This window comes from Mesitornis unicolor, unplaced genomic scaffold, assembly GCF_000695765.1.
Source record: "Mesitornis unicolor isolate BGI_N332 unplaced genomic scaffold, ASM69576v1 scaffold3144, whole genome shotgun sequence".
Taxonomy (NCBI): Eukaryota; Metazoa; Chordata; class Aves; order Mesitornithiformes; family Mesitornithidae; genus Mesitornis; species Mesitornis unicolor.
This window is the reverse complement of record NW_010177851.1, coordinates 15,757-31,419: the sequence shown is the minus strand read 5'-3', so window position 1 is coordinate 31,419 and position 15,663 is coordinate 15,757. Positions and strand designations below refer to the sequence as shown.

General features: G+C 41.1%; 1 protein-coding gene across 2 annotated transcripts in view; it reads right to left on the bottom strand.

Moving 5' to 3' along the window:
• Positions 1–13,467: 13,467 nt before the first annotated feature.
• Positions 13,468–15,663, bottom strand: part of LOC104538881 (mothers against decapentaplegic homolog 5) — an 8,644-nt gene continuing 6,448 nt past the window's right edge. For both annotated transcript variants that reach the window (XM_010182237.1, XM_010182238.1), the window contains 2 exons: positions 15,087–15,343; positions 13,468–14,104 (listed from right to left, as the gene is read on the bottom strand). In XM_010182237.1, the coding sequence (XP_010180539.1) occupies positions 13,961–14,104; positions 15,087–15,343 (401 nt within the window). In that variant the 3' untranslated portion in view covers positions 13,468–13,960. The remainder of the gene's footprint in view (positions 14,105–15,086; positions 15,344–15,663) is intronic.

Below are 15,663 nucleotides of genomic sequence, written 5' to 3'. Positions count from 1 at the left end.
AAAGCAGCAGCTGCCTTTCCTCGCAAGTGCCATTTAACCTTGGATTTTTGTGCATCCCACTTTGGAAAATCAGCTGGAAACCCATCGTGCCCATGCCTTCCCTTCCCGGACAGTGAGTGCTGTCAGCCAAAGCCTTGGCTCCTCTCTGCCCAGCTGCCAGTCCCGGAGCTGGGGCAGGGACAGCTTTTCACCCATGCAGGTGGAGCAGGGGCTCCCAGCAGACTCCCAGAGCTCCCAGTTCATCCCAGCTGACCAGTAGATGATCCAGCACATCGCTGCAAAAGAGGCGTGCTGGAGGAACGAGGGCCAGGACATGAGGTACCTGTATCATTTTTGATTACTATTTGTGGATGAGTGCTGTAAATATGAGCCAAGAAGATTTAAAAGAAAGTCACTGAGCCATGAAAGTTAATTAATTTGCTTTTAGACAAAATGCAGCTGGTTTTCAGCCTTTTACAAGCAGGAACAGTATTTCTTTCCTATGTCAAAGACTGACTGCATTTGCTCTCCTGCTTTACTACTACTGTGGAGGAAATTTAAGCAAGAACATGTATAGTGAATTGCTAAATTCAACCAGTGCCACTGAAGCTCACCTAATCATTCAGACCAACACGCCCTACCTGAGCGGCACACCAAGACCCGTGAGCTCCTCTGCTTTTTACATGTCGACAGCCAGGGTGTTAAAAGAAGGGGAACTAAATAAGCCAGACCTGGTGACTTACATCATCCTGTTTTTCTTTCTGCTCCTGACCGTGACACTCATTGTGCTCTTCATAAACTGCCAGCTCAAAAATTCTTTTTTTGCCACTCTCCCTTACGACAGATCACTCCGAGAAGCGAGGAGCCCGTGGAGGACACAAGCTGTCTGACACTAGGGAGCAGCTCTGCCTTCCCACCGTGGCAGGGCCCAGAGCCCCTGGGCAACCCGGCGTTATCGCCACGTGTCACTGCATGGATGAGATCCTCTGTAACGGGCTGCATCGCAGCACAAGAGCGCTGAAAAATACCCTGTATGCAAATCGGGATAGCTGTAAATAAAAAGCTCTGTTATGAACTTATGAGAGAATGCTTTAGCAAATTTATACAGTTTTATGCAAAAAAATTGCCCCATGATGCCAGATTATGCTCTATATGTATGCAAATGTCATCATCCATCCATTCAGTGTCCATGCGAGGATATCTGCATTAACAAAATCTCTGATTTGGGCATCTGGTGGAGCTTGTTACCCATGTCTATGAAACCATAGCCTCAAATGCAAAAAACAGTGTATTTACCTAACTGCTCCACGCTGAGGATAGAAGTTCACTTCCCATACCCATTTCTCTCAACTGCTGCTGAAACTGCGTGATAACGCAGCAGGCATCCTGCTAGGCAGGAGGAGGAAAGGAAAAATGCTTATTTAGACTTTTGATTGTGGTTCCATCAAGGGTGTTTTTGATGTTTTACTGCATCGTCGATCAGGTTTTAAGTTACCAGTTATGTGCAACACTAAATACCCAAGGAATTTGTTTTCAGCTTTCTCAAGCTACAGAGGAAATTACTCGTCACGGCAAGACATCAAAATAATCAGGATGGGGAGAAGGAAGGAGAGAAAATAAACATCATTAAGAGAATGTAAACTAATGAAAGGGGAGAGCAGAGTGCTCCAAGTTCAGTACACAAAATAGATAACTTCTGAGAGCCATAAAAGACAGTTTTATAGGAACAGTTGCTTTAGTGCACAATATTCCCACTCCTTGTTCTTTATATAAATTTAGCAAAATTAGAAGCATGCTTCATCAATATGACAACAGCTCGACTCAACACTGATCACTGGTTAAAAACATCACTTTACATTAATAGCTAACCAATTTTGTTCTAAAAGCTGCTGCTTTACCTTGTTAGCTGACGCGAGACGCTGATTTCCAGTGCACTTGCAGTTTACAGCACAATTCCAGATCCACCTGCATGAACCCCTGAACAGAATTTACATTTCCCACAAACAGTGGGTAAAGGGTTTTTTTTAGTTGGACACCAGTGTCTCAACATCCAGCTGACCTGCAGCTATCCAGAAACAGAGTCCCAAACCCTATTTTTGCTCCAGTTTTTGCTAGTGGATCATCCCGCATAAGCAGGGGGTTGCAGTGGTGTCAGGTGCTGTGCCCCTAAATCCACCGTTGGCAGGCAGAGCACAGCAGAGGTGCTGTGTATGCACAGACAGAACTTATCGCAACCAAACAAGATTTTACAATGCAATTACACACAGATGCAGGCTTGCACTCGAGCACACAGACAAAACACGTATGTACAGGAACCTGTTTGCAAGCTTTTCTTTTTACACAGAAATTGCACAGTTGATAACACTTCCATGGCATTGTCTTGGTTACCACATTTTGTTATGCTCAAGTAAGTTAAACTACTACATAAGAGGCTTAAATATTTTATTCCTCAATAGGTGGCCGATTTTTATCTCCTCTGAACCAAATTTAACCGTTGTAACTTACTCTAATGTAGAAAGTGAGAATAAATTCAAGCGTGTTTATCTCAGCCCTTTTTGAATAAATCAAGTTTTAACAAATCAGGCATTTCTTATTTATTTTTAAGGAACGACAGCTTGTTTTCAGCTATCAGCCATAATGAGACCAGTCTTAGAATTTCTGCTGGCAAAAGCCTCAGAACCTGGTAAAGCACATGTTGCATTACACCCTACTGTACTTTATTTAAACGTTCAAGAATAACCCCAGAATAATCCTATTTTTCTCCACAGTCTGAAAGTGGGAGTAATAACCCAGAAGAACCTGTCATGCTTAGTGTGCTGGTTGATTTACTGGGAAAGCTTTTATGTATAGCCTGTGTTGCTCTCAATATCCAGAATCATTTCTATTGCAGAAGAAAGTTATATTAATGAAATTTTAACCAATGTGTGAAATATATGTCTAGAAAATATGTGATATATTGGTTGCCATCAGGCCCCAAATTCAAGCTGATTGTAAAATCCACTTCCCAATCGCAGGCAAGGCAGAGAGGGACCGACACGCATTTATTCACCCATCGTAACTGGTTTCTTGGGTGCACGACTCAGGCAGGGTCCCAAGCACAGGCTCCATCCATTCCCCCCACCTTCTGCCCTTGACACAAATCCACCACTCACCAGGCACTTACAGCAAACCCCACTTTCTCAATGTGCCTTGCAAAAAAGCCTCTTGACACTTGCAGCCCAGCAGCAGCCTCCTTGGCCTGATGGCTTCTCTTCGGGGCAGACTGGGGATTGATAAACTGAAATATGAAGGACAAGTGAAACACCAGAAATCTGGGACACGATGCTGTGAGAAGTTGGGTTAAGAGAGGCACTTTGCTTTTGAAGGATGAGGAGCTCCCGTAACGCTTTGGAGAGCATCTCATACACTTAAAATACACAGCTACATGCTCTGCTGAATCAGGACCTGCAAGGTAAATGAGGATTTAACTCTTCTTCCTCTGGGCCAGAGAAAAAACTCATCATTTCCACCCAGAAGCAGTGAGACCTTTCGCATCCGACACCACCCTTCTGACAGGTCATGATTACTGTTAGATTTCAGACTGCTGGCTTTAATCTCTTAGTCCATGGATGGTTTTGAATGCAGTTGCCCAAGCCATTGGCACAGACATTGCCCATGAGGAGTTTGCTGCAACACCACTACTGAGGAACTGAAGAGGAGCTGCCAGCACAATGGTCCTCTGCAAGAGCACCCCAAAATTGGGAGCTCACTCATCCCACCGCTCTGTCTGAACACTGGGTTTGTTAACATTTTGGGGATCCAGCAGGATCCAACTTTCTTCTCACATTTTCTATGTGTACGTGGGCCACGGTGGGCTTTTCTATGGACATTCACCCTTCTGCATTTCCCTTCCCAAGGAAAACCAGGAGATGAGCACTCTGTACACCCCATGCCCCATAGACATCACAACTGACACCTGGAAAGGACTTATCTGTAGGACTCGCAAGTCTGTCAAGCTACACAGCAAGGCAAAAGGCAAAGAATAAATCCCAAAAGGTAAATATTTCACGTCTATTTGTGATGCCTCAGACTATTAAGTGCCCTGGTGCTGCACAGCAAAAGAGAAAGCAAAGCTGTGTTGCGTGGGCACTCTCTCCAATGTCAAACCACAAGAGTCACAGCAATTTGTACCTGTACTAGCTCTAATGAGTTTTCTTCTAGTAGCATCTTCAAAAGAAATGAAAAGCCCTTATCCCAGGACACTATTTCAAAACAGGAATCACCAAGGCAAAGGCTCCTCCACAACTCAGCTTCTATTGAGAAAAGAAAGAGAAAAGGCTGAGGACTTAAAGCATTAAGCTGTTAGCAAGAGCTAACAAGAGCGAGGGGTTAGTTACACTCCTCTTGAGTTTTTTCCATCCTTCCAAACTCACAAAGCATGATCTCAGACAATGGCTGAAGAGGCCGAGTAAGGTCTGAGCCTCAATTCCCTGCAGACAAGCAGCTGCCCCTGGTTCGTACCCAGGAGTGTGTAACCAGACCTGAACCCAGTAGATGTGCTGGGCAGGAGGTTTGATTCTGCTCTGTCTATGCAGTGCTCCTTCCTGAATTCTGCTCCAGCCATGGTCCTTGTTCTCCTAAACCTTTTGAGAGCCAGGAGCTTTATCTACCTGGTATTCGGACCATTTAATACGTTGGCAGATACATCAGACCTGAGAAGATGAAAGGAAGGAGCAGCTGGACTGTGTTCACAGTGCATTTGGCTTTAGGAGGTTGTTTCTTCCAAACCTTAACTCGTAAGACTGAGCAAATACAGAAACTACAGGTAAAAGCAAAGAACTTTAGTTTAAATCCATTAATCCACACAGAAAGTCTCCTGGGCAAGTTACACACTCAGTTACATCTTTCCAAGTTTCTTTTCCTCCTCACCCTCAATTTTACCCTCCTGGCAATACAAAATTCCTCTCTGCGGGGCTAAGCCTTTGCCCAGGCAGTGCCCATAGCACCATCCATGAATAATCTCCCAGGGCACAACCTGTTCATAGCAATGAATTTACCTCTAATTTCTTACATGAAACTGAAGGAGAATCCCTTCGATAAAGTTCTTGGAGTAAAACTGTTCACCAGAGACTTGACGTCTCACAGATCTCAGGACACGAGTCTCCATCTGGCTCTTACAGAAAAGGGGAAACTTTTTCTGTTGCATGCTGTCTCTCAAATTCTTCCAATCCTGCTCTAAAGTTGAAATCAACCACACAACTCTGAGCATTCTCAGGAGGCTCATGAGTTTGCTGACAGCACTTTCTATATCTGAGAGACTTCAGAAAATTAGATTCTGCAGGAACGACTGGATTACGCAGCCCTCAGTCCTGGAAATAACTGGGTTGTTTGCAATAGCAGATAGGCAGCTTCAAAAAGAGAATGGAAAAAAAGGTATTTATAAAGAACATATTAAAACTGGCCTCAGAACGAAAGAGCTGTTAATTTAAAATAATTTGGGTTGCTTTTTTTAATGTCTTATAGAGAAAAGGAGTCATCCTGCAAGGAGCAGGAACATAGAAAGGCTGGAGATAGAATCATAGAATGCGTTGGGTTGGAAGGGAGCTTTAGAGCTCATCCAGTCCAACCCTGCAGTGAGCAGGGACAATGTCACCAGATCAGGTTGCTCAGACCTCTCTGGGCAACCTGTGCCAGTGATCTACCACCCTCATACTGAAGAACTTCTTCCTAATATCCAACCTAAATCTCCCCTTTTCTAGTGTAAAACCGTTACCCCTTGTTCTATTGCTCCATGCCTCAGTGAACAGCTCTTCCCCAGATTTCTTACAGGCACCTTTCAGGTATCAGAAAGTCACTATTAGGTCCCCACGGAGCCTTCTCTTCTCCAGGCTGAACAACCCCAGCTCTCTCAGCCTGTCTTCGTAGGAGAGGTGCTCCAGCCCTTTGGAGATGACTGAACAACTTCCACCTCCCAGAACCTCACCCCCAAAACCCCTCATCTTGCATCACAACGGGAGTGAAGTAGTCTTGCAGGGCTTGTCTTTGGAGAGGAGGATTTGATAACTAAGTAGGCTTATTTCTGAACACAAGTTTGATTTTTTTCTTTCCAAGACTCAAAAGTGAAAAAAAAAAAATAGGTTTCTTGTTAATTTGCTGATGTGTATAAAAGCTACCTATAATTTTGTATCTATTAGACTTACGTTGCCTTAGCTGTCCTTTATCATCTGTAGTGGGTATGGACACCTAAAGCATCCACAACGCTGCCTCTGTTTCTGCAACCACCATCCCACCCTGGAGTAGCTGAGTCCCTGCTAACTTGGAGCACTCCTTCGATGACAGCTTTGTCTCATGCCAACACCAACCCATACCTGGAGAAGGAGACTGGTGGGCTTCAGGTGATGCAGGGCAACAGAGCTGCCCGTGACCTGCATGTGTTGTCTTACTGCTCTCATCCTGCTTGCCTTCCCTCCAGTGCAGCACCAGCAAGCACAAATAAATTGCAAACAGCGATACAGAGTTAATCAATTAAATACAGAACTGACTGACCTGGTGGAAATCTACTTCGCAGCTATAGCTGGTCTGGCTTTTCAGCAGTTTCCTCATTCACGTAAGTTTAAAGGAAACATAGTGGCTAACACAGCCAAAATTCTGGCTAAAAGTGAATTTAACAATAGCCTCTTCTCATATACTTTCCTATAGATCTGTGTCTCTATTCCTTGTGCTTAAGTGAATCCTTTCAATGTTCTTCTAGAGCAGAGCTCCTGAAGTTCACACAGAACTGCTCACTGTGTGATCGCCCAACAGGAACCACTTGTTGTAGATCAGGTGTGACCATTGCACTCAAAGAGATGGTGCCATGACACTGGCTTCTTGTCATCCTTAGAAGAGCAGATGATTACCAATCCAGCACGAACTTGAAGTAGTAACAGTGAACAAAATGTCTTGTCTACAAGGTATCTGCTGGAATAGATTGCCTGCCTCCAGATTTTCTTAATGAAATCTTTGACTGCTTTGCTTGGGTTTTTTTTTTGCCATTTCACATGTTACTGTTGTTGGCTGCAGTGTTTACTTTTAACAGGACCTCCATGTGCCCTACAACCACATTTACCAGCCCGTGAAACTGCAGCCTCAAACACATCTTTAGAAGCAGAAGAGAATTAAGAGACTCCCAAGCCAGACATGCCCTTGGGTTTGCACCCAACTAGACCCAAAAAATGTTGCTTCAAGAAATATATGTACAGCACACTTGAACACTTGGCTCTGTAAGGCAATAAATTGTAAGAACAATATATTCTAAAAGAATTTGATGCAAACTTCCTGGAAACTGCAAAACACTGAAGCACTGATCGCACAGGTATTGTACGTGTTTGTACTCAGTCTAAGCTGTATTTTAATAAGGTTTGTTCCCTCTTTTTAATACGTATGTGCCCCAAGAACTCAATCAGCCAGAGGCTTCTTATCGGGTATCTAGAGGTTTAGTCCTTTGTGCTGGACTTTGGTGACCTCTCAGGATGTTTTTTGAGGAAAATACTGCTCAGTATAGAAACCTTGGGCAGAGAGAGAGCCAGACTGTCTGTTTAAATCTACTTGCAACAAATAGCTAGCATGTCCACAAGGCACGGCATACCATTTTTCCCAGCATGTCTGAAAACCTTGGCACAGACCTCCCCTCACCTGAGTAGGGGACATACACAGGATAAGAGTTAAAAGACCTCAAAATGAGGTTTCTTAAGAGGCTGAAGGACCCTTCTTCCAACCCGCAGGAGTTGAAAAGTCATGGAAAAGAACAACTGAACTGAGTATCTAGGAGAAGCAGTGAGACATTAGGACTCGGAGTATTGTTCTTTTAGTGGCTTTGGTGAAGTCTTTATGCTGTGCAATAATTAATAGGACATTTTTTCCCCTCAGAAAAACTTAAGTTTCTACTTTGACATTTGCTGTTCCCACAGCACAACAGAAAGCTCAGGGACAGATACTAGACAGATGGCAAGTGTCTCGTACCTCTGCTCTAGAGCTTCCACAGGCTTTGTTTTTCAGCCTAGGTAAGCTACTTTCCAGCATGCAGCTTTCTTCTGGTTCACTATTAAATCTGCAAGTGTCTGGAGTGAGAATTCACACTACAGAGCTGCAGATAACCATCTCTGTCGTGCCTGTATGATAAAAATGCACAGGATGACATTTCTTTACTTCACAGTTTATACACAGATATCCAAAACTAAGGCGTTGAATGGTATTTGGGTTGAATGGTAACACAAAATGCTGGCTGACTACAAAACACTAATCGGGATAAGCCAATTCTCTCACCACTACTAATTGAACATTAAGATGCAGCAGCATCTACAAACATGTACATTTAACGGAGTGGCTGACAATTCGCAGGTACTTTGGGACCATTTACAAGTGCCTCAGTGCACACAGAAGACAGTTGGCTCTGCATACTAAGCCAGAAGATTAACAATGCTTAAGGTTTCAAGGGAAATGAGGGACAGTATTGTCACTGAGTGTAATCCAATGATTTTTTTTTATGCTAGCGCTCTCTGGAAACACATGTTCTAAATGAAATAGGCCAAAACACTGAACTTGGCAAGTTAAATGGAATCAGCACTTCCAGGATACCTGATGCAGTGCACTGACTTGACACTCCCATCACCAGTGTGCTCTGACCAGAGCATCTATAGCAAAAGTAACTTCCCAAATTTTCCTAACTTATACGACACATTTTTTCTAGATGAGTAGGATTTCTTGGGGTGGTGTCAAAGATGGCACAGTCCTTGGCTACAACAGGGCAGGGAGCACTCCAGGACAAGACAGGCAGATTTCTCTCGGCACAGGATATAGGACACTCAACGTTCAATCATGAAATGCCAGTGAGACACTTGCTTTTTACACTGCAGTGAACAGAAGCAGCCTCTGACTCCTCTGACACACAATGCAGGTTGGAGTGGAGGTGGAAGAGGTGGGTTTTTCCCAAAGCTTTTTTTCCTTCTGGGAAAAAAGAAATACCACCAAAAAAACCCCAAAAAACCCAAACCACCAACACACACCACTCACAAGAAAAACCCAAACCAAAAGAACCAAAAAAAGAACCAAAAAGCCTGAAAACAGAAACACTGTACACCAAAACAAAAACCCAAACAAAAACCAACTAACAACCCATAAATGACCGGTTCCACAGGTTCCTTTGGTTGGCTCCTCGCAGAGATATAATTATCAACTGCTACTATAGCCCTAATTCCCCCGAGAGAAATAGGAGTAACTTTAACAAAAACTCTTAATTTCTATGAAAAAGTATTTCAAAGCTTTTAAGAACCAAGATTAACCAATTATTATTTAGAACTCTATTTCTGTAGCATCTTGGTAAACTAAAGTTTTCTTCTCCTCAATCTCAAAAAATAAGGCTAATAGACAGGAAAAGAACAGCTTCCTAAAATGCTCCTTAACTTCCATTTTATTGGAACAGGACTTGAGTTTCAAGAGATATTCAACAGCCCTCATTTCAAAGAAAAGGTGAAAATCGGTCATCAGTTTAAAGCTCTACACATTCAGACACGACAAGGGTTGTTTAAAAACGTTATGGTCAGCCACAACGCTAAAAAAAGAACCCAACCACACCCAAACCACAATAATGAGAGTGCTGCTGAAGTCCTACAGATACACATGTTTTGTCCTACTGGCTTAAATACTTTTGTAAATACCAGCAAACGGATACCATTACTGCAATTAGAGTTCTTCACCGGCTGCATTCTACAAGCCCCACAAAAAAGGACTCCTGAATAAATTAATGAAGCAATTTCATCTCTGCTTCCGAGTGCACTGCAGCTTTTGCATTAACAAAAAGCTACAGAAAAATATTTTTTAAGATACAAGATCGTATTCGTATGTGGATGAATATGTACATGGTAGGCATCGGCATCGAGAGTTACAAGAACTCATAAATCAACCCTTGTGAACAAGTATTTGAGACGTACTGAGTGACAGATAAAGGAAATCAGAAAAATCTGGGGGTTTTTGTTTCGTTTATTGAAATACGAGCAGCAGTATGCAAAAAAAATCTTTAAAAACGTAACACAGCAAAACCTAATAATTTTAAAATTAACGAACTAAAAATATGTTTAGAGTTAAGTGTAAAAAACCCTCATTGCTAGGACTGTGATTCCTACAATGTAAACAAAAACATAAAGGTTATGCTTGCAACAAACACAGAAGCAGGTTTATGGAGCAGCAAACTTATGCAACGTTATGTCGCAACCCGACGGTCGGTCTACTGATTTGAATTCAGAGTGGGCTGCCTACCTAAACAGAAACTTCACAAGGACAGAAACCCACTAGTCACACGTTTGTCTTTTGAAGAAAAACATTTGGTAAGAAGTTTTGGTATGGCTGTTTGGTTTTTCTGTATGTTGTTTTTTTTTCATGTGTGGTTGTTTTTTTCTGAAAACCATTACTAGCAACACCTTGAGCAACTAAAACAATATCCTGAAATAAAAACATTATTTCAAGCTAGGGAGAAAGCCTGACACATTTCAACGTTCCCTAGCCTTGCGCTGCAAGAGTACCTGCCCAAGAACTGACAACTGCCACACTGTAATTTCGTGGGGGTGGGGGGAATCAGAGCTTCAAGAAAAACTCAGAAGAATTCCAGTATTTCAAACAATTCTATACCAAACCGTAACACATGGGCTGTTTCATCATTCTTTTGACTGCTGGGCTGTTCTGTTAGATTTGTCTCTCATCAGTCGGTCATACTAGAAAGTTTTATTTTGGTCCTAGAGATACTATAACCCAGTATCATCCTCTCACGTACAACTACTTCACGGCCTAATGCAACTAAAAGAACTTAATACCTACACAAGGCACTGGATTGACTGCCAGCAAGACTGAAGTCCTCTACAGAGCAATATTCAAGCTACCGTCTTAGTGACTATAAAAGCAAACCCAGAAAGAACTTCATTATACATCTGCTCTAGCCTCTTTGCTGGTATTGCCAAAGCTGTTAGTTAATGCTGTGGTTGGTGCAGAGTAGAAAAACGCTCAAAAAGAAGAAAATACTACAAAAGCCAAAACCATTTTCACTGAAGCGTAACATTCAGTCTACACTGAGCCACACTGGAAAGCTCCATCTTCTACTACCACACTAGTAAGAGATTCAATTTCTCCACCCCTCCATCTATAAAAAAGTGACATAACACACAAGCAAGCTGCAACAGAAGCAGCACTCTCTGCTACCGCTATACTTGAAATACCATTAGGGTTCAAGCAGTTCTCCTCCAGTCCATCCATGCACTGGTATCTGAATTTTGTATCAGCAGCACAGATGAACTAAACATGATTAGGAACACCATGAATCAGCAGCACACAAAATTTGCTAACTAGAAAGCTCTCAAAATCCTACATAAAAGGAACAGAAAAGTAGAACACAGACAAAACTAACTTGGTCTGCTCTTGGAAGCCTACCCTGGCACAATCAGCAGTCACAAGGATATCCATATCAAGAATATGTACACAAGCAGAAAAATTCCAGACTACTTTAGTACTTAATGACAGTATCAGACGTGGCTTAACTGGATATTATTGCAGAAATCATGGTTCAGTGTACGGGCAGCCAATCTAACCACAATACTAGCACTAGGCACCAGCTCATGAACACCCACTTCAGCACCCATTCTTGAATCACGTAGCTGGCCACATCTAAACATAAAAGTGAAGAGATGAAGCCAGGTGAAAAACGTTTTCGATAAAGTAAAATCTTGCACCTACAAATGAGATCATTCCTTAATCCGATATGGCATGACACTTATTATAAAAATTAGGCAAGGAAAAAAAAATCCTGTAGTGTCCAATACACATCTTCAACCCTGACAAAAGTCAGGTCTGGGGAGAAGACAATAGAAGCCCGACTCTGTGGCCAACTGACTTTGCATCTTATTTGCTCAAAAGAACCATCTGTGGGTTGCAGTTCAAAAAAGAATGAAAGAGAAGACCCCAAAGGTGAGTGGCAAATGATATTCCCCTTCTCCTGAAGATGCGCTTGTTTTTAAGCACACTTAAGAAACTGCTTAAGAAACCCCAATACAAAAAAAAATATAAACCAAACAAACAAACAAAAAAAACCAAAAACCCAAACCCACAAAACACCAAGTAACACAGAAATTCCTGTACAAAAGAACATGAGGGCTCTGCAGAAGTGTTACAGTTTATTCCTTTAAGGCATTTCATAAGAAACATTTTAATGACACGTAAACAATTTTATTCCTTTAAGATAATTTGTTACTTAGGTACCATGTGATGCACGATTTCCACATTTGAGCAGAAACTGTCATTCAACAGAAGACACAAGAACCTGCGCAAGCAATCAGTATCTCAGGATTGCAGTAATTAACTGCAACATATCTTTTAATAAGTATTTTCATTTTAGAGTTTTCAGCCTCCCCCCCAGCACTGAACCCTGTTCTGAAGAAGTGTTTGGGAAAGAGAAAAAGGAGGGTGAGAAGTTAAAAAATACAATAGGTCTTTTTCTGCATGCAAAGAAATTTTGTATACAATTCACTTCTAATTCTGAGAATTTTCCTTTCAGCCTCCTTTTTTATTATTTAAAGGGGAAAAATACGCATACATTATTTAACTGATTTCTTTTAGTGTTTAGTACAGTGTTTAAATTCTCTACTGAGTAATACAACAGCATAGGCAACAAGATTCTTTACACATGAGAGAGAAATTTCATCATTGTATTAATGCAGTCCTTCAATCCCATAAAGCTGCCAACTACAGTTACGAGTCCTCTGACTGAACACCTGCCATCAGGGGCAGGATCAAGACCACTATTTCACGTAGGCTACAGAGAAGTGATTACTTTTGGTCATTACCAACAGGTCTGTATTAAATTACATGATCTGGAAGTAAAAGCTTCTGCATTCAGTTACTAACTTGCTAAGCCACTCAGTCTTCAAAGAGAGACAAACCCATACTGAAAGTGAATTAAATACAGTGTAAGCACTAATACTGTGTAATGTCTACTGAGAGATTAAAGAGGCCTAACAGAGATCAATTCCAGACAGGTAAAATAAACAGCTAGAACACTGAGAAGAAAACAAAACAACTTATTCCTTCCAAAAAGTAGTAAGCACTGCCATTTACAAATAGTAGTGTTTATGTTAAAACAGAGAAGGGTACCTAAAAAGAAATAGCCTTGGCAACCAAATCCAAATGGTATGAGTGTAAATCAAAGCAAAACAAGAACTACTACTCCAGAAACGTGCAAGATGTTTACTCTGTATCAATTACTATTTAAAATGGTGGTTATAAGAGATATTACAAAACTGAAGTGGGAAAAGGCTAAGAACTGCTATTCTGCATTAATAAACAGTGTGTTTATGACAGCATTTTCCAATAGACAAAACAAGTGTTTTACACCACTCCAACATTTGTAAAAAGTATAGTTCATGTGTACACTTAGAAAAAAAAAAATCACATTGTTCAATCTGAGGCAAATTAGCCATAATAAAGTCTAATTTTGCTTATGACAGATGTCAACCTTAAGATGTTAAACAACTATGCTAAAAATACAGCTTGTAAGCTGGAGCTGCACATGTTCAAACAGTATCATAAACGTTTTAAAAATAAAAAATCCCAAACTATGATATGTATTTATTTTCTGAAGTCAGTCTTCATAATTCCTGTCCCTACAGGACAAAAGGAAAAAGATTTTCCAGTTAAGACATATGCCTGGTTAAGTTCTACTCAAAGGAGGGGAAAAGGGTTCTGAATTTTTCAATACTTTTTTTTCCTCTTAGGGCTCAACTGTCACTTAAGCATCACAAGAACAAATTGAAATGTAAAAATGATTAGCTATACACAATGAAATTGGTCACAAAGGGATTTTAAAAAAAAAAAAGTTAAATCATAAGATCCATCCTCCACATAGCTCACAGTATCCACGCTGGAAGTTTCTCTAAAATTAGAATAAGTTCACTAAAAAAATAAGGCTGAAGATGGAATTTCAGCACTATGAAACAGATGAGATGGGATTAAGAGGAGAACCCATTTGTGTAAGTACTTTATCCAGCCACTGGAGAGGCCCATGAAGATGAATTTCTATCCAGCATGGGGTGCTCGTGACATCTTGTCGGTGATATTCAGCTCCCCAGCCCTATAAAAATGAACAGAAAGTTATCGGTCAAGTTGAGGACATGCTTGTCTTTCAAAATAACTGTACTAACAAGAAGCAGGAAATCATGTTCTAAGATACTTATCTGAAGGCAAGTATCAATCAAGTAGTAACAAAGTAAGTAGCAAGTAACAAACTTGACTGAAGCAGGTAACAATCTAGCAATGCTTTTATCTAAAGGAGAAAACTGAGGTTGGGGAGGAGTGCCGGAAAGCTGCACCCGGAGGCCCCAATCAAGTTTCGTCTGGTGCAGACTTGGAGCAACCACACGAGCTCTGCTGTGGAGCACACTGCTGACTCAAGAATGACTCCTGGCTATGGCCACATCTCTTTTCTGTTTCTCCCCCCTGCTCCCTATCCTCCACACTCTCAAACCAAGCAGTACTTAACATAATTGACAAAACCAACAAGACATCTTCTGGACAAGATGCAAAAAAATCTCTGGAAGCCGCAAGTCTAGATTCCATGCTAAATGTAAAATGGACAGCACCTTGCTTAAACGTTGAGAAAACACTACTTCTTAAATTCAAGTCATGTCTTTTTTCCATAATCAAATTTTTTAAAAAAATAAAATTAATCTTGTGATGGAGTTGCAACTTTTTCTGCAATCACTTATGCTCCTCTCTGTTCCTATTCTTAGTGGTCTTGTAGGTCACTTTGCTCCTTCAAATTTAAAGCACGAGCTCAAATCTCCTTTAAGAAAATTACAGCAACCATAATGATTCAATCCCTGCCCTGAATACTGAAGTAACTAAACACACAGCCAACATTCAATACAGCGATCTGTGCTCTTCCCCTCTGACGTCTATTTCCCTCTCCTCAAATTAACCATTTTCAACATACTTACTAAAAAGAACCACATCAGGTGAGAAGATCTTTGCTACATTGTTACAGTGCTAACGTAATTACTGCTGAACACCCAAATCCCCAGTAAACTTAAATACCCTCAAAACGATTTATTCACCTTTACAAAACTCATTCGAATGGTGCACATTTTGGTGAGCTCATATACTGCTTCAAATCCATGGTTGACAGACTGAGCTAAAAGCTGAGCGAACTCCTGATTGTTAAAAATTTTCAGACTGCATCCACTAGGAATCTTGCATACAGTTGTCGGATGAAAGCCATGGTGGTAGTTGCAGTTCCTGCTCTGTACAAAGATGCTGCTGTCACTTAAACACTCGGCATAGACTTCCCCACCAACATAGTAGAGATGAACTCCTTAAAAACAAAGATAAAAGGGCTTCAAATTACTTTTCCCCCCAAAATACAGTGCTTAATACAATCTCTTTGAATTCAGAAACAAACAATACATTTTCTGTTTGAGGAGCTTTTCAGAAAAGTTCTTTTGGCCACTATAACCACTTTCTCATTTCAAAATACGGAAGGCTTCATTATACATTAGCCACTAGATGTCCTTCTCTCATCAATTACAGAAAAAGCTACTTCCATGCATCAACAGTTATTTCAAGCTATTTTCCTAGAGAACTTATGTGGATTTTAAAACGCCAGATTTTTAAAACTGGTAGCTTCTGCCTATG